Source organism: Podarcis cretensis, assembly GCF_951804945.1.
Source record: "Podarcis cretensis genome assembly, chromosome: 6".
In the NCBI taxonomy this organism is placed as follows: Eukaryota; Metazoa; Chordata; class Lepidosauria; order Squamata; family Lacertidae; genus Podarcis; species Podarcis cretensis.
In genome coordinates, this window is record NC_137175.1 from 16,363,489 (window position 1) to 16,381,996 (window position 18,508).

The window sequence follows — 18,508 nt, forward strand, 5'->3', positions numbered from 1 at the left end:
TCTGGTTTGTTTCATATGGGCCTGGAAAACAACAAATGAATATGGCAATTCTTGGTTGATTTCTGTAGTGTTTGGGTCCACTAGAATGGCCTTCCAACAAATCTGACTTCTCAGTGCCTCAACTGCTGTAGATTAGCAGCATATCCAGGACAGACAAGCAGTTCCTCATGCAGCAGAAAACTAATCATGGATTTTGCTACCATAAAATGTGATGGCTGTTAAAAGGGTGACAAATTGATGGAGGATAAATTTACCAGTGACTATTACTAGTAATTGCAATACAGAATATTAGACTTGGTCAAGTGGGAGAACACCTGAGAAAGAGAAGTTAAGTACCAATACAAATACAAACAAACCTATCTCATCGAAGGCAATACAATTATTGGCAACAGTCACCTCACCTGAAGAGTATTCAGCATTTCAGCACCAGTTCAGCATTCCTTCCAGTCCTTCCCTTTAAATAGGGTGATCCACTCCACCTAGTCTTTTTCAGTTGACAGGCAACATTATGTGGCTACTGCCTAGGCCCAGTTTTATTGACCTTCAGATTTTTAAAAAGTGTTCTTGTCTTTCTAAAAACCCTGGGATTCTTCCAGGCGTGACGATACCTCATTACCTAGCAGCCCATTCTAGCCTACATGTTGGCACTAAACACTAGAGTTTGCTATTAGAATTATAGTCCTCAGTCATCTTAAATCGGGGGTCTCCCAAGCTTTCCTTGCCTCGGGCTGGTGTCTCCAGCGACGACTGCGCAGAGGGTGGGGAGTGCGCACCCGTATGTGTGCACAAACACTCTTTCCGGTGCTGCTCTAACCCGGTAGTGTGTCCCACCGGTGGAGATGTCATGCATTTAATGAGATGAGGTTTTAGTCCACAAAGCTTATACCAGAAAGCTTATACAGATATCTGTATATGGAGAGGAACCAAAGTTCAAGTGTATCAGCATATGCTTTTCTTGCAGAAGGTTTCAAGATCAACCCCTGGCAACTCCATTTAAAAGCAGCTAGAAAGTGAGGTAAAAGACTACTGTCTTGGAGGCACTGCTGGTCCAAACAGACAATACTGGGCAATGGTCTAAGTTACTATAATAAGGCAGTTTCCTATCTTCCTAGAAGTACCCATATAATTGTTATCAGAACATCTGCCCCTCTGGGCTGGCACGGGACTTGAGGAAGAAACATAGGAAATCAGTATTTGTGAAGTAGTTTATCAGGAAAAAACACTTCCCCTCCCTCCACCATGAATATACAATGCAAAGGTGGTATTACAGGAATCTGCACAGGCACCGCCAGGGTGCATCAATTTAAAAGCATTTTATATTAACTGAGGTGGCAGCCTTGTTTTCCTCCAGTGATTTAATCATGGATTTGGAGTCGGAGGTTTGAAGAAACCTATCTTCCGAAAATATCGCACAAGTAATGGAACAGAGACTAAGGTGATGCTGATGCGGACTGGAGCAAACAGTTTGTGGATAGCGTAGGCCAAAACAAAAGTACTCGTCCCAGCGGCCAACTTGGATTGCACAAGAGCGTCATCAAATCCCAACTTGGAGAGGATGGCAGACATGTCCACTCCACTAAAAGGGGGTGAAAACAAACCACAACTTAGCTTAGTAACATTACAAAAACAAGCATGGATTTTCCAAAGTGTTATATTTTTCGCTACTGCAAGATTTCATGATGGGCATCACTTTAGATCAGGGCTGGGCAGACTTCAGATGTGTCATATCAACTCCAAGGTCCATCAGTTGGAGTCACTACAAAGTGGTGGCTTAGGAGCTGGAACCAATTTGTATTCAAAGTACAATTTTATACCTGAGTTGCTTCTCTTCACATACAAGTTGGCCAGTACAACTATTACAAAGACCTGATCAAAGTAATACTTTACAGGTGAGGAAAGTGTAAAGGGGCTGATCTACAAATCTACCTCTTAAGGAGGCTTAGATGGCTTTAAAATGACAACTATATGGAGATTCTCTGCATGGGGGAGGGGAATCGATGGGTATGCATAATATCCAAAAAGCAGTGGGTTATAGCCAATGCAGGTCTTACTTAGAGTAGACCCACTGAAAATGAGCATAACTAACTTAGGTTCATTAATTTAAGGGGTTCCACTCTGGGTAAAGGTTAGCTGGACACAGCCTAGTGTCTCTTGAATGTCAAACGCTGGGGACAAACTACAAGAAATGGGCATCTTAATTCCATGCTAAAAAACTTCTACAGGGATCTTGCTGGCTGTTGTTGGAAACCAAATGCTGGACTAGATGGATCTCTCTTTGATCCAGCAAATCAATTTTTATATCCAACAGCCATAAATATTTATCCCATGTTATATGTGACATTGTATCAAGTCCTTGCCACACCAAACCCAATTACAAATAGTATGGAAAACATACCTTGACACGGCTAGATAGAACATTCCTAGAGACATCAAAGAAATCCCAACATGGAATACAACTCCCACAGCTCCATATTCCTTAAAAACTTTCTTCAGCTGCTGGGATTTGTTAGGTTTCTTTCCATTCTCCTGGCTAGGATCTGCATGGTCGTTTCCTGCAGTTTCACTAGTCTCCTATGTATAGTGGGGGGAATGGGTGCTCATTAAAATATGTTTCTAGAGTGATTGAGCATTTCACTAAAAATAAAAGTGCAAAGTTTAGTTCATAGAGTGCTCTGTTCAAATGCTACAATATAGTCTGTGTGCACCATAGTTTTCCTATTTCTTACCTGCATCGTTCATATGTATTATATTGTATTTTTATGCTGTGAACCGCCCTGGGATCTGCGGATGAAGGGCAGTATACAAATTTTAAAAATTACAATGGTGATGCTCATCATGCCTATTCAGTGCTTGGAATGAACTACTTCAGTTGAACAAAATTCATTGCACTACACCTGAAAGTAGTTCCCATAATTACCAGGTGAATTAATCTGGGAGGTAGAACATGGAATGATTTCTAGTTCATCTTCACAGTCCCCCTAAAAGGAGCCCCAGACTCTTTCTTTTAAATTGAGAAAAAGAAAGGGAAAGAAAGCTAAGTCACTTGGACAAAGTTAGAAAGCAAAGTGTGGAGACAATGTTCTAAGGCTTATCAGGCAGATATGGAGCTGTTGTTGCTTCTAAGGATGCTTAGTCAATTAATATGGCTAAGCAATTAGAAGGAAGGAAAAAGAGGCTTTTCGTGTATCTTCCTTGCTGAAAATATCTGCTCTCTTCCAAAAGGAGTATCTTGTAGGAAGAACTACAACAACAAAGAAAATGTTGCATTGTGCCTTTAACAGCTGTGTGGCTGCCACAAATTACAAATACAGTGGTACCTCAGGTTAAGTACTTAATTTGTTCTGGAGGTCCATACTTACCGTATTTTTCGCCCTATAGGACACACTTTCCCCCCTCCAAAAATGAAGGGGAAATCTGTGTGCGTCCTATGGGGCGAATGCAGGCTTTCGCTGAAGCATGGAGACCCCTCTCGCTCTCCAGGCTTCAGGAAGCTATCAGCAAGCCTGGGGAGCCCGCGGGAGTTCCCGCAGGGCTCCCTAGGCTGCGGATAGTAGCCTGCTTGCGCAGGGCGCGCTGAAGCAGAGCGCCCCGCGCTTCGGGCAGATATCCGCGGCTGGGGGGGGATTTCCCCCCCTTTATTTCCCCCCCAAAAAACTAGGTGCGTCCTATGGGCCGGTGCGTCCTATAGGGCGAAAAATATGGTAACCTGAAACTGTTCTTAACATGAAGCACCAGTTTAGCTAATGGGGCCTCCTGCTGCCGCCGCGCCGCCAAAGCACGATTTCTGTTCTCATCCTGAAAAAAAGTTCTTAACCTGAAGCACTATTTCTGGGTTAGCGGAGCCTGTAACCTGAAGCGTATGTAACCTGAAGCATATGTAACCATTGTAAGGTAAACCTAGTATGGAAATACATTTATGAGGAAAACTTCACCTGTTGACATTCTGTCTGTCAGACACTTTACTACTTATGTGTGCTCCCTGGCTTCCATTTGGACCCTATATTTCAGCTTGTAACATTCTGAACACTCTTTTTGTTTTGCCAAGGATAAACTTTTTATGAACTTGAACTAAATTATTTTGTAAAAGGACAAACGAACTAGTACCTTTTTGGACGGGATAAAGTTGAACTAGTTTCTTTTTTCCAATGGAACTTTTCAACAATGTTTATACTACATCTGATTTCAAACAATGTGTATAATAAGATGCTGTAAGTTACTGATAGCTTGCTGCTTCAGAACAACCACCCTCTTATCCCAGTGAAGGGTACCTACTGCAGAGTACTACACATATTTGTTGATGCTCAAAAGATACTATAATGCTCTTTGGAAAATAGTCATAACTAGGTACTACACTGTATTTTGATGTGAACATGCAATGAGTAAAAGGCTGTGAAAGATGGTCAGTTGTCCAAGGAGGACACACTGTGAATGTGTAGCTGTACAGTCTTCTTAATGCTGCAAAACTGATGGTCATTCCCATACTACAACTGGGAACATGAACCTGAGAGATGGTGACATGCTTCTAATGAGAGAAAGAAATGATTGTGGATAAAGTACATAGAGAATTGGCCCAGACTCACTGTGTGTTCTTCAACAATTCACCCTCTTTCAGTTCTAATAACCGGTCTATGAAATGCATGACCTTTTTACAGGGGTGTTGTAAAACACCCACAAGAATATGGTAGCAGACCACCATTTGGAAGAAAAGAGCACATTCTTCACATACATTTCGGAACTATCCAACCCAGCAAGATGAACCAATGGCCTGACATTTTTGCCTATGCTCCAAGGCCACAGATTGTGGGCTTTGCAAAAAGAAGGTCCAAATCTTCAATTAAAAGGATCTTAAGTAGCAACACTGGGAAAGACCTCTGTCCAAACTTTGGAAGGCCTCTGTACACGAACAGAGTACAGAGCCTTTTTAAAGACCCTTGTTCTATGTACCTGACTCTGTGTAAGGCAACTCGATCACAAACTGAAAACCACAGTATTTCTACGTCTTCAACTTCCTACTTTTACAAGTGAGAAGCACATGGGTCATATTTCAGAGAGACTCCAGTGGCACAATGGGTCAGTCTGTGCATCTGGCTGTTAATCAGAAGGGTGGTGGTTTGAGCCCCCGTCTGCGGGACAGCTATGGGCAGGATTCCTGCATTTGCAGGGCTTGGACTTGATGACCATTGGGGTCCCTTCCAACGCTGCAATTCAATTATTCTAAGCTATAGAATCTGCATCTATGTTGATTATGGCATAGTAACATTCAGTTCATGCTTCAGCTGGCTCTGCTGACATGTGCAAATCCTAGGAGTACTGTACTGCTGCAGGCAAGCAGAAAGCTATTTAGAGACTTGAAATAATTCATCCCGGTATAAAGACCAGCATTTTCAGCTCCCGTGATATTGTGCAATATGCACGTTTGCAACAAAATACTGAAAACTCAGGAAAGGGACCACTGGGGAATTGCTGGCAATTGCTTGCTGACAATATGCTTTGCTAGGCTGGTGAAACGACTGCGACTAATAAAAGCAGATCTGGGAGAACAAATTCCAGAGGGGAAGCTCTGTTAGTACTGCAGTGAAAACAACAAAGGCTGTGGCACCTCAGAGGTTTAACATTTACCGTAAATCAGTTACAAATCTGTGAGCCTTAAAATGGCGCTACAGGTTCAGTGGGTTTGTTTGTTTTGCTGGAAGAACAGGTTTAGAACTCCCAGATTCCAGGAGGACTTGAGCAAATTCCTAAGGTGGCCCTGCCTCTCCATTGCATAAGCAATTTGTGGGGAGGATAAATGGAGCCGTGAGAACAACTCCTGCCCCTTTTTTAATGGGAGAGAAGGTGGTGGAAATATGGGAAGAAAAAATTCCCTGGGAGCCAGGAAAAAAAGGAAATGTAGTAGACCTTGAGCGCCCAGAGTGGATCGCTCCCACACCCTCCCAAATGGTGCAGGGAAAGAGATTATTTTGAGTAGACAGAAGAGGGCTCCTTTTAAAAGGCCGACAAGGGGATTGTTTTTGCGACCCAGCTGGGACTCCAGGGACCACACCACCTCTGGGTTATGTACAGCATTCTAGGTGCTTCTGACAGCTCACCCTACAGGTCCACTGCACACTAAACAGAGGGTCCTGGATCACGGTGGCCTGGTTCTCATGTCCCAGGCTGTCAAATACATGAAGAGCAAAATAAAATCGAAACACTTCTGCCTTAAAACAGCAAGACATAAACAATCCCATACAAACCAAATTTTCCTGAAAACGAACTGGTGACATCTGCCAGGAAGGCCTGTAGGCCAGAGTGCAGGGGCATAGCTTTGGCACTTGATGAAACTGAAGAGAGCTGATAGACCTCCAGTGGCAGAGAGTTCCACAGGGAGGGTGCCACAACTGAGAAGGCTCTCCATCATCACTGTATGATAGCACCCTAAGAAGGTTCCCCTCTGACGATCTCAATGGTCAGGCTGGAACATACTGGAGAGGCACTTTTTGAAGTATTTGGGCCGTGATATATTTTGGGATAGATGAGGGGTGGGAAAATCTTTTTTTTCCAGACAGAGGCCACATTTCAAACTGGTCCAAATGCCAGTGGTGGGTGGGACCAGAGGCAAAAGTGGTACAGTAACCAGCTTCTACACACACCTGTCTTCCACCCAGGCAACCGAGAAGCATTATCAGAATTCAAGGACACTTTCCAGCCAGGAAAAAAAAAACCCCTCTGGAAAGGTATGAAATAGGGCTGATGGAGTGTCTGGTTGAGGAGGGGATACAGCTTGGGGAGCCAAGGGCCAGATAGAGGGTTGCATTTGACCCCACCGCAGCCCAGCCTTGAGGTTCCCTATCCCTCTACTAGATTGACCAATGGCCTGACTCATAGATTCATAGAGTTGGATCAGCGGGTCCAACCCCTTGCAATGCAGGTGTCAGGAGTGCGTGCAGGAGCCAGGCCTTGTGACCAACAGGACTTTGCAGGACTGGGGCCTTCCTAAGTTTGTTCTGAAGAGGCAAGGCGTGGCCTCACAGGTGTGGCCGATTAGTAACTCACAGCATCTGGTGGCAAGAGCTGGGAAGGAATATAAGGTCAGCATTTCCCTTCGGCTCTTTGCCACAGCAACATGTTTCCTGCCTTGCTGTGTTTGGCTTCTTGCTTCCTGATCCTTGAACCTCAGCTTCTTGACTCTCGGACCCTTGACTTTGTGACTCCCGGCTCTCTGACCCTCTGACTCTTGGCTTCCTGGCTTCTGGACCCCTCTTCCTGCCCCCACCCTGCCATCTTGCCCCTGGTCCTGACGTCCCCTGCCGGGACTTCGATCGCCCATGAACCGGACCGTGACAGCAGGAATATGCAGCTGTCCCTTACGGGGATCAAACCTGCAACCTTGGCGTTATCAGCAACACACTCTAGCTGAATTTAAGGCAGCTTCCTATCTTCTGAGGCACTTGGTGAACATCTTTGGTGAGCTTCTGGGCTACGGTGAGCTTGGTGGATAACTTGCAAGGTGACAACAGCGTTGTGTGGGCAGGCCATGCTCGCTCCTCCCTTTCACTTCTGAGCACCCTAGCTTTTAATGCATTTGGTGAGCAACAAAACCCTAGCCAAGAGAACTGGAGAAAGGCTAACTTGTTTTGATTTGGAATAGTAATTAAAAAACAAAATACAAAAGGAAACAGCACACACAAACAAAGGAGACTGGGATAGTTTGCAGACGCTTAAAACAGTCACGAGGAGAGGCATGAAGTGAGAGAAAATGCTTTTCCATTTGACAATGAGACTGGCTGTGGCTGCGCCTGACTGGGACACAATTTGGCTTTTGCTCAACGGGGAGCTAAGCTTGAAGAAAATCAGTACAATGCTGTGCATTTTGTTTTGGGAGCTTTGTTCTGTGTGTGCTTGTTAGCTGCTGTTTGGATGACCGGCAGGCAGGCCAGAGGGAGGAGGAAGCCAGAAGAAAGAGCTCTTACTTCACCCTCTCCTCATGTTATCTCCCCAAACCATGCCTCGTCCTTTCGGTAGGCATTTTGCAACTCCCTGGGCGTGTACAGATTACATTTCTCTTGCTGTTGAGGTCACCTTTGAATGAAGGATAACAGAGGCAACACTAGCTCAATGCCTACTTGTTATGATAGCTACGCTACATCTCCATTGTTGGAGGCCGTAGAATCATAGAATTATAGAATTGGAAGGGACCCTGGGGTCATCTAGTCCAACCCCCTGCCATGCAGGAATCTCAGCTAAAGCATCCGTGACAGATGGCCATCCAATCTCTGCTTAAAAACCTCCAAGGAAGTAGAGTCCACAACCTTCCAAGGGAGTCCATTCCACTGTCGAACAGCTATTACTGTCGGAAAGTTCTTTGTGATGTTTAGTCGGAATCTCCTTTCTTGCAACTTGAAGCAATGGGTTCGAGTCCTGCCCTCCACAGCTTGCTCCATCTTTGAATATGCCTCTGACTACCAGTCGCTGGGAAGTGGGGAAAGTCCTGTGGCCCTCAAGTCCTGTTTGTGGGCATCCCATAGACACCTGTGCTTGGCCTGGCCACTGTGAGAACAAGAACACAGGAAGTTGCCTCACACCAAGGCAGACCATTGGTCCTTGTAGCTTAGTACAGTCTTCAGTGACCGGCAGCAAGTCTCCAGAACTATTCCCAGCCTTTTGAGTGTGAACTCTTTTTTTGTATTGGATCAGACTGTTATTATTAATGTTTGATGTTTCATTACATTTATTATTAATGTTTGATGTTTTATTATGTTTTTATATGTGTCGGAAGCCACCCAGAGTGGCTTGGGCAACCCAGCCAGATGGGCAGGGTATAAATAAATAAAGAAAATTAATAATAATAATAATAAATGTGAGAGCTTCTGCATGAAAAGCAGATGCTTCCAGTGAGCTACAACCCTGTCCCAGGATCCTGGACTAGACAGATCTTAGGTCTGATCCAGAAGGACTCTTCTTATAGTTCCGTGTGTGGATATCTGGCAAACTGGATCTCAGAGCCTCTTTTTCAAAATGAGCCGTTGCTCTCCCTTTCACTACCTTCAGTCCTTTGATAGCTCCTGCCGTGTCCACCTAACCCAAAATGCAAACCCGCCATGCCCACATCTATTTTTCGTATATCCTTTTGGCACATTGAACTTGCTAGACGATACCTAGAAGATACACCCTCCTGAAAGTGCCGTGATCTCTGCTGCCTACCCTGCAAGCTAATCTTGCTTACAGGGCTGCAGCCCTTAATAGGTCGATCAACTGAAGCTTTTGATTTAATTGGTAGAAGCCAGTTTTACATGGCAGAGATGAGGATGAAAAACAGGTTGATTTAATAGGAGGGTATTTTGGTGTGTTGCCGTAACATGTAATGAAAAAAAAAAAAGGAAATATCAAGTTCACTCAAACAATGCTTGGCAACTTTTGTGTATTATATCAAAAAAATTGTAATATGTATATTCCTTTAAAAGAAAGAAAATTAATCAACGAATAGCAGAATCCCATATACAGATGAGTCCCATTCAGTTTAAGGGGCTTACTTGGTATAGGGTAGCAGCCTAGACTGATCTTTCTTCGTTGGCACCTCTTAAGTGTTATGTTTTGTTTTGGGGCAAGGGGCTGGCTTAAAAATGTGATGTTGAGCAAAAGGCTTATGATACCCCAAAAAATTAAATGTGAATTTGAACGGGAGAATTTTTCTTCTTCTGCAAAAATCCCCCCTGCTCCCCCCCCAAATATGCCATTTGACACTTTGCTAATCTCATGTTGCCCCCTAAAAACACTTCCATGGTAATATTAGAAAATGTTAAGAGAGGCAAAGGCCATACAATGGGTGCAAATGAAGTGTTTCAACCCAACCAAGAAAAGGGCATATGGATAAAAGCCTGGAAGCCTGTAGGTGGTCTAAAAAAATAGGGAGAGAAAGGAACTTTTGTCAAGGACCTGAAGTGATGGGAACTGGCAGCGATTCAGCTCCCCATCACTATGCGACTCTTCTTCCAACACTTCTGCTCAAAACGGTATCAAGTGCCTCCAGCTGAAAAAAGCAGGCCAGCAATTTAAGAGGGACAATGAGCCTTACAGCTCCTTTTGATTTCTGTCAATGATGAACACAAGGGCTAGGGTCATCAGCTCTAGAAAAATACATATATCATGCCAGGCAAGTTTCCAAGGATCGTTAAGCGCAGCTCTAGAAAAGGAAGTTCGATTGCAACATTTAAACTGCACAAAACAAATATAAACAAATGCATCAGAAAATGAATTAAGAAATATCCTCAAAAAGGATACTGCAGGGTTGGAAAAGGTTCTGAGAAGGGCAACCAAAATGAAAAAAGGGGATGGAACGACTCCCCAATGAAGAAAGGGTTAGTTTAGAGCAGGGTTTCCAAAACTTGGGTCTCCCGCTGTTTTTGGACTACAACTCCCATCATCCCTAGCTGTCAGGAATGATGGGAACTGTAGTCTAGAAACAGCTGGAGACCCAAGTTTGGGAAACCCTGGTTTAGAAGTTTATAAAATTGTACATGGCATGGAGAAAATGGATAGATACCCCCCCCCCGCCGCTTTCCCCAAAATGCTAGAACTGAACGGACACTCAATGAAGCGGAATTTGGGAAGATTCGTGCCACATAAAAGAAAACACTTAATTCCTGCAGCTCATAGTAAAACTATGGAACTTGCTCCCAGAGGTAGCAGTCTGATGGCCACCAACTTGGATGTTTTTAACAGAGGACTGAACATGGAGGAAAAGCTACTAGTCCTGTTAACGGTGTTCTGCCTCTACTGTTGGAGGCAGTATGTTTCTGAATACCAGTTGCTGAGAATCACAGGTGTCCAAAGTGCTGTTGCATCCATGTCCAGCTTCCAGGCTTCCCACAGGTATCTGGTCATCCCCTGTGAGAAAAGGATGCTGTGCTAGGTGAGATTATTTTTGAAAATAAGGCCACTGCCATCCAGAAATCATCAGCTGGCAGCTTGTCCCTGCCACTCAAATGCAAAACAGTGCTACCCAGATTCTGCCTAGTCGGCTTCATGCGCATATAGTGGCATCAGGGAGAGAAAACGTTGACATACTGCCACACACACACATGCGCTTCACACACAACTAATCTGAGAAATAAATTTCGTATGAAGTTAAAATAAGATCACTCTTTTTTGCACAACTGACCTAATGTCAACACGTGCGATAACTTACAGCAGATGTCTCTACAACTCTCTGTCCCTGGGTTTAATTCAGTGCAGAATACTTTTTGCTAAACAAGGCTGAGAATTGGTGACTGACTCAAGATCACTCAGTGAACTTATAGCTGAATGTGGATTTGAACCCTGGCCTCCAGGCCATTCAGCTCTCACTATGCCATGCTAAAATTTTGGAAGGTGTGATAGATTGGAAGGTGTGATATGATTAACACTGCAAATCTAGAAAAACCTCAAGTCATATCAAAATCAGTGGGAGCTACAACACAGTCGAGAACGTATAACACCGGTCCTGAAAGAGCTTCATTGGCTGCCAGTACATTTCCGAGCACAATTCAAAGTGTTGGTGCTGACCTTTAAAGCCCTAAATGGACTCGGCCCAGTATACCTGAAGGAGCGTCTCCACCCCCATCGTTCAGCCCGGACACTGAGATCCAGCACCAAGGGCCTTCTGGAAGTTTCCTGACAGCGAGGAGTGAGGTTACAGGGAACCAGGCAGAGGGCCTTCTCGGTAGTGGCGCCCGCCCTGTGGAATACCCTCCCATCAGATGTCAAGGAAATAAACAACTATCTGACTTTTAGAAGACATCTAAGTATTTAAGTATTTAATGTTTGATGTTTTATTGTGTTTGTAATATTCTGTTGGGAGCTGCCCAGAGTGGCTGGGGAGGTCCAGCCAGATGGGTGGGGTATAAGTAATATTATTCTTATTCTTATGTCTTATCCTACCATACACGCATAATGTTGGTGCTGAGGGACTCAGCACTTGGTAGCTACCAAGTCAATTAGGAAGAACTTCCTGACAGTAAGAGCTGTTTGACAGTGGAATTTGCTGCCAAGGAGTGTGGTGGAGTCTCCTTCTTTGGAGGTCTTTAAGCAGAGGCTTGACAACCATATGTCAGGAGTGCTCTGATGGTGTTTCCTGCTTGGCAGGGGGTTGGACTCGATGGCCCTTGTGGTCTCTTCCAACTCTATGATTCTATGATTCTACCAATAAAAGGTAATGATTCTTGGATGACCAAATAGGGTGAAGGGTGAGTGATGACCAGCCAGGCAATTGCTCCTCCTCCCTAGATGAACCACAATCCCCAAATTCCTTCCCCCCCCCCCCCCACTTTTTAAAAGTAAGTGTCTAACATTGTTTCCTGCTTGGCAGGGGGTTGGACTCGATGGCCCTTGTGGTCTCTTCCAACTCTATGATTCTATGATTCATTGCAAAACCTCTCTTAAAAAATAACGTCCATGTAATGATTCAGGATTAATGAAGCCAGTGCTCAATGACATAATTTTACATGGCACCTGGCCATTGTTATTTAACATTTAGCACCAATGGTTTCCAGATGCTGTACAGAAGCAGAGCAACAGGGTGAAAGGAAGCAGCTGAACGATAAGAACAGACTGATGCAACAGGACAGGCATATAGGCAACAGAGAGGCAAAGAGCACAGAAGCCCTAGCCATTTAGGACTGAGATATCTTCCCTTCCTCTCATACAACTGGAGAAGTCTCTTCTCTGCTCCTATGACCTTCAGAAGTTCAATTATTAGTAGTGGCATTCAGGCTTTGGGACTCCCCACCCCACAATATCTACTTTGCCTCATCAATGGCATTTTGTCACCATGCAGAAACAATTTTGTTTCACAAGCTCTTCAGCTGGATTTTGTTTTCAGATATTATCACCATCAAATTTGTATTTTGATGCTGCCACCACAGCCTTGCTTGATCCATTTTTTTTTTTAAAAAGTGCATCATACGCTGTTTTTAACATGTTAGTTGAAAGGCTTTGCTCTGCAATGGGAAGGCAGGAGATATACAAGTAATAACATTAATATGCAAGTAATACAGATAACAAAAATAAGAGAGACAAGTGCTGGTTCTGATGGATACGAAGAAATAGCAGAGCTAGTACAGCAGAGAGCAGTCACCAGGGTGAACTGTCAGCACAAGTCAAAGTTTTGCTATTAAGTACCTGGCCTGCTGCAAACCTCAGCCTCTCTCATGCCCTAAGGAATGTTGTGCAAGAGGCCTGTGCAATGCCTGGACTTCCTGATGTTGCTAGACTCCAACTCCCATCAGCCCCAGCCAGAAGACGCAATGGCCAGGGACCATGGGAGTAGCAGTCTGAATGTCCACAGACTGCCCACCCCACTGTACTGGGTTAACAATATATGCTGTACTTCTATGTAGATTCTTAGTGCCTTTATAAATCAGAGGGCAGGCCTACATTTCCCAGCCACCAAATCCGGCAACAGTACTGCAAATATTAGTATCGTCATCATTATTAATTAAATGCATAAAGGGCCGGATGAGGCCCTAAGCTACTGAAGGTAAAGGTAAAGGTAAAGGTACCCCTGCCCGTACGGGCCAGTCTTGACAGACTCTGGGGTTGGTGCGCCCATCTCACTCAAGAGGCCGGGGGCCAGCGCTGTCCGGAGACACTTCCGGGTCACGTGGCCAGCATGACAAAGCTGCATCTGGCGAGCCAGCGCAGCACACGGAAACGCCGTTTACCTTCCCGCCAGTAAGCGGTCCCTATTTATCTACTTGCACCCGGAGGTGCTTTCGAACTGCTAGGTTGGCAGGCGCTGGGACCGAGCAGCGGGAGCGCACCCCGCCGCAGGGATTCGAACCGCCGACCTTTCGATCGGCAAGCCCTAGGCGCTGAGGCTTTTAACCCACAGCGCCACCTGCGTCCCTACTGAAGGTAATGGGGCCCTTTATATGTCCAGTTGTCCTTTGTCAACAACAAATTGTTGCTGTTTTTTGTGTTGAATATAAGCTAGATGGTAATTTATGGACGTAATAGGTATCTACAGCCATTTGCACATAACAAAATATGTATTTCATCAAAGTAATTGTTGAAAAGTCCATGCAAAATGCAAAGTCCATGCAGAATATAGGCGCCCTATATATAGAAATGAGCAAACCAGTGATATTTTAGGAAGCAGGCAGGGCCCATTACTTACAATCATAGGAGCCTACACAACACAAAACACTGTTGCTGTATGTTGGTTTTATTGTATTTGTTTTTTATCATATATTTTGGAAACGTACATCCAGTTTTTTTCCTTCAATTTTTTGGGGCCCCCCAAGAGTGGGGCCCTAAGCTATAGCTTGTTTATCTTATACGTAAATCTGGCACTGAATATCGCCCTTCATCCAAAGATCACAAGGCATAAAAATACAAAATGAAAAGGCAGAATACTTAACGTCAAACAAAACCAATAACCCGCTCTCACAAGCACATTTAAAAGACCAGAGGGCCTGGTTATAGAGGCGCCTAAATATATGTAGTGAAGGTTCCGGGTGAGAGCATTCACTGGGGAGAGCATTGCACAAATGGGGAGCCACGCAGAAAAGGCCCTGCAGAGAGAGAGGTGCCTAGGCCTTAAACCAGGCCTCTGCTGGTCTTGGATCCTAGGAAAGGACACTCTGCCAGTGCTCAGTGGAACTCTTGGCCACGTTTGCGGAGGATTCTATTGAAGTGCGGTTTCTCCCGCGTTTTAACCACCCACAGCGCTCGAGGTGGCTGCAGACTCACCCACCTTCCTGGACCCGAGGCCGCCGCCGCCGCCGCTGCCTCTTCCGCCGCCCCCGACCGCATGCAGGGTGATCTCGGAGAGCGGCTGGCGGGGGCCGCCCGCCTCCCCTTCTGCCTGTGGCAGAGGATATGTCAGCAGCAGCAGCAGCAGCAACGGGTCGCCCTCTCTTCCGCGGCGCAGATCAGCCCCGGCGGCCGGGATCCAGAAGCACCCGGGGCTTGGCGGCTGCTGCTGCTGCTGCAGCAGGAGCAGCAGCGCTTCCCGCAGGAGCCTCCTGTGCGTCCTGCGCGGCGCCCGCTTCTCGACTCCCGGGCTGGGCTGCACCTGGCCGATCGCGAGGCTGCTGGTTACCGCTTCCCCGGAGGCGGCGCTCCTGCTGCAGACCTGCAGCAGCCGGCCGGGGCGGAGCGCGTGCAGAGCGCACGGCCGGCCTAGCCGGAGCATGGCCGCGGAGGGGCTGCGCCGGCTTCCCACGGCTGGCCGCCCAAGCGGCCGACGGATCCCGGCGAAGGGAGGCGGCTGATCAGGCCCGGAGACAGAGCGCAAAACAGCCACCCACCGCCTTGCCAGGCACCCTCCTCCTTAAAGGGACAGCGCCCCGCCTGTCCTGGGCAGGGCAAGGGAGCCTGATTACATACAGCAGCTGTACCGCTCAAGGCTTGTGCCTTCTTCCTCCCAAACTTTCCGCAGGGAGCGCTTGCAAATCGCTGGGGGTCTCTGTCGGGGGACGCGGGGAACCAATGAATCTCTCCCCCCACTACCACCTTTTGGTAGCAATTGCGATGCGCCGCCCTAATTCGCTGCACGATTTCCCCATGCATTTCCAACCGCTTCTTTCGGTTCTTAATAATACTGCAATTTATCGTGTTTTACCATAAAACTCTGCGCGGTGAATTGAAAGAAGCGATTAAAAATGTAATTTTAAAAATCAGTATTTAATGCAATATAGGTGCACCATCTCCAGTCTTCGACCACAAATCCGCAGAGTGGCTGTCAAGCTATCTCTGGCAGGTAATAGCTTATTAATTAATTAATGCCCTGCCTTCTTCCTTGATAGGACTCATCATATAAAATCTGTTTAAAACATACAAATAATTACGATAAAACAGCTGTACAATAGTATCCAAAGTATCCAAAATAGTATCCAAAGCTGGCAAGAAGCACTCATAGTCACCAAGGCTGCTTGTCTGGTGTTTCAGAGGGAGTGCAGTAGAGTAGAATAATTCACTTATCCTTCAAAATGAAGGTCATACATCAGATTGACCAAGGCTGATTTAGCCCCAAAGCTAGGCTGGAACCCAGATTGGAATGGGCCTAGATAATCCATATCCCCCCAAAGGCTTGCAGTTGTGCCCCCATGACCCTCTCAACTCCCTTGCTCAAAAAGGGGGTGTTGTTGCTGGGCTAAAACCAGCTCCTGCCTGGATTTTTTCAAGTGTGTTTTCAGGAGGTACCTAAAATAGATTGCCTTGTGGGTCACGGAGGGAAGGAGAAAAGGGTATCCCAAACTACAGGAGCAACCAGAAAATGCTTACAAGCGACTCCCCTACAGTAATCTGAACATGGAGTTCTATAAATGGCACAGGTGCAAAGCTTATTCACTTATTCCCATTTGTCTTGTGTTGGATGCCTCAAATCAATCAATGGGAATGGGATCAGTTTACAACAAAACTATTGCTCTTTTCCTTTTCATTGTTTGAAAAGATTCCTATTAACTAAATAAGCAAAATTGCTTGGTGCATTCTTAAAAAATGCACATCTGGGAATTACAAGAGAGGGCAGAGGGGCCTTTGTAAACTTTGACTTGAAAGGGATTTCTCTTTCAGTATGCGTAGGTCCCAAGCCAGCAGGGCTGATGTTCGGCATTCTCTCTCATCAAAAAGGGTCCTTTTGATCTCTGATTTTCCACCCTTCCTTAGGCACATTGTTTTGTTGTGTCTATAGTGCTGTAGACTTCCAGGCCATAACCTAAACAAGAGCTTTCCTGTCTGGGAAGCCATGCAAATTTGGAGCGAAAGAGAATTGCAGGGATCGGCCCAAGATGATACAGTGCTGAAGCAGCGTTGTAGGAGCATGGGCTGGATGTGTGCGGACTGGAGACGGAATATTCCAGATAAAATTGCACGGCAGAACAGATGGGTCTTGAGAAGAGCATCTTCAAGGGGGTTTTGCATTCCTTCGCAGACAGCCGGTTCTCAGAAATTTTATGAGCTGGTCCTTTGAATCACGGCTTTATGCATTGTGTAGAAAGAGATGTATAGGGCTGATGGGCTTAGCTCCAGGACCTGGAAGGCTGTGTGACATTTCTAAGACATGCTGGAGCCTTGTCCCCTCAACAGCACTCACCATCATTTCAGTCCCCAGCATACCTGGGGACCACATGCCAACCAAATCCCATGGGGCTAACGCCTTGCCTTGCTCTCCCGGGACACCCCACAACTTACGCCCTATGATGGAACTGCTGCTGCATCCACAAGCCTCACCTGGCTAGGAATTGAGCTGAACTCCAGTCCCATAATAGCAAAGCCACCCCAAATCCTGGAGATCCAATCATATCTCTCTGCCAACATGTCTAGTTTTGTCCCAGAGTTTCATATTTTATCCTGATCCATTGGGTACCAGAGGTGAAGGACATGGGAATGTCACAATGAGAGTGTGACAGTGAAAGAGGACAGGGTAGGATGTCTTCAGTTTGCAATAAATGAGTTGACTTTATATTAGGATCCCTATCATTTCCATAGTCATATGATATATTTGGTTCTTAAATATGCCTATTTTCATAAATGAAATAAGTACAAAATAACTCAACTTGCAATTTTGTACAAAGTTTAAAGGTAAAGGGACACCTGACCATTAGGTCCAGTCGTGGCTGACTCTGGGGTTGCAGCACTCATCTCGCTTTATTGGCCGAGGCAGCCAGAGTACAGCTCTGTGGCCAGCATGACTAAGCCGCTTCTGGCGAACCAGAGCAGCGCATGGAAACACCGTCTACCTTCCTGCTGGAGTGCTAACTATTTATCTACTTGCACTTTGACGTGCTTTCAAACTGCTAGGTTGGCAGCAGCTAGGACAGACCAATGGGAGCTCACCCCATCGTGGGGATTCGAACCACCGACCTTCTGATCGGCAAGCCCTAGGCTCTGTGGTTTAACCCACAGCACCACCTGCGTACAAAGTTTGCAGCACCCCAATTGCCCAAATTGATCAACCTCCACTGGCTTCACGAGCAGGAATCAAAGAATCATAGAACTGCAGTGTTGGAAGGGACCCTGGGAGTCATCTAGTCCAACCCCTTGCCATGCAGGAATATTTTGCCCAATGTGGGGCTTGAACACACAACCCTGAGATTAAGAATCTCATGCTCTACCGACTGAGCTATCCCAGGAGATGTGTGCATGCACACGAAAGCTCATACCAAGAACTAACTTAGTTGGTCTTTAAGGTGCTACTGGAAGGAATTTTTTTATTTTGTTTTGACTATGACAGGCCAACACGGCTACCTATCTGTAACCAGGAGATTTGATTCACCTGAACTCCTCCTCACTCATATCACCTATAATATTCATGTGCACTTTATTTTCTTGCATTTATATCCCAAGGAGCAAAAGGTGGCAAGCACGGCTCTCCCCATTTTCATTTTATAACTACCCTGCGAGGTAGGTTAGGATAAGGAGCAGTAACTGGCCCAAGGTCAGCTGGTCTGCTCAGTCCTGGTCTGACACTGTAAGCACTTTGCCACAGCAGCTCCCCATTGTGTGTTACATATTCTGATATACAGTGGTACCTCAGGTTACATAC

General features: G+C 45.8%; 1 protein-coding gene across 1 annotated transcript; it reads right to left on the reverse strand.

Annotated features, from left to right (window-relative positions):
• Positions 1-1,187: 1,187 nt before the first annotated feature.
• On the reverse strand, positions 1,188-15,276 carry FAM210B (family with sequence similarity 210 member B). The gene is made up of 3 exons (XM_079980154.1): positions 14,714-15,276; positions 2,396-2,571; positions 1,188-1,576 (listed from the first exon to the last, which is right to left on the reverse strand). Exons 1-3 carry the CDS (start codon positions 15,152-15,154, stop codon positions 1,360-1,362), a joined length of 834 nt encoding a protein of 277 aa, XP_079836280.1. The 5' UTR covers positions 15,155-15,276; the 3' UTR covers positions 1,188-1,359.
• Between the last annotated feature and the right edge of the window lie 3,232 nt (positions 15,277-18,508).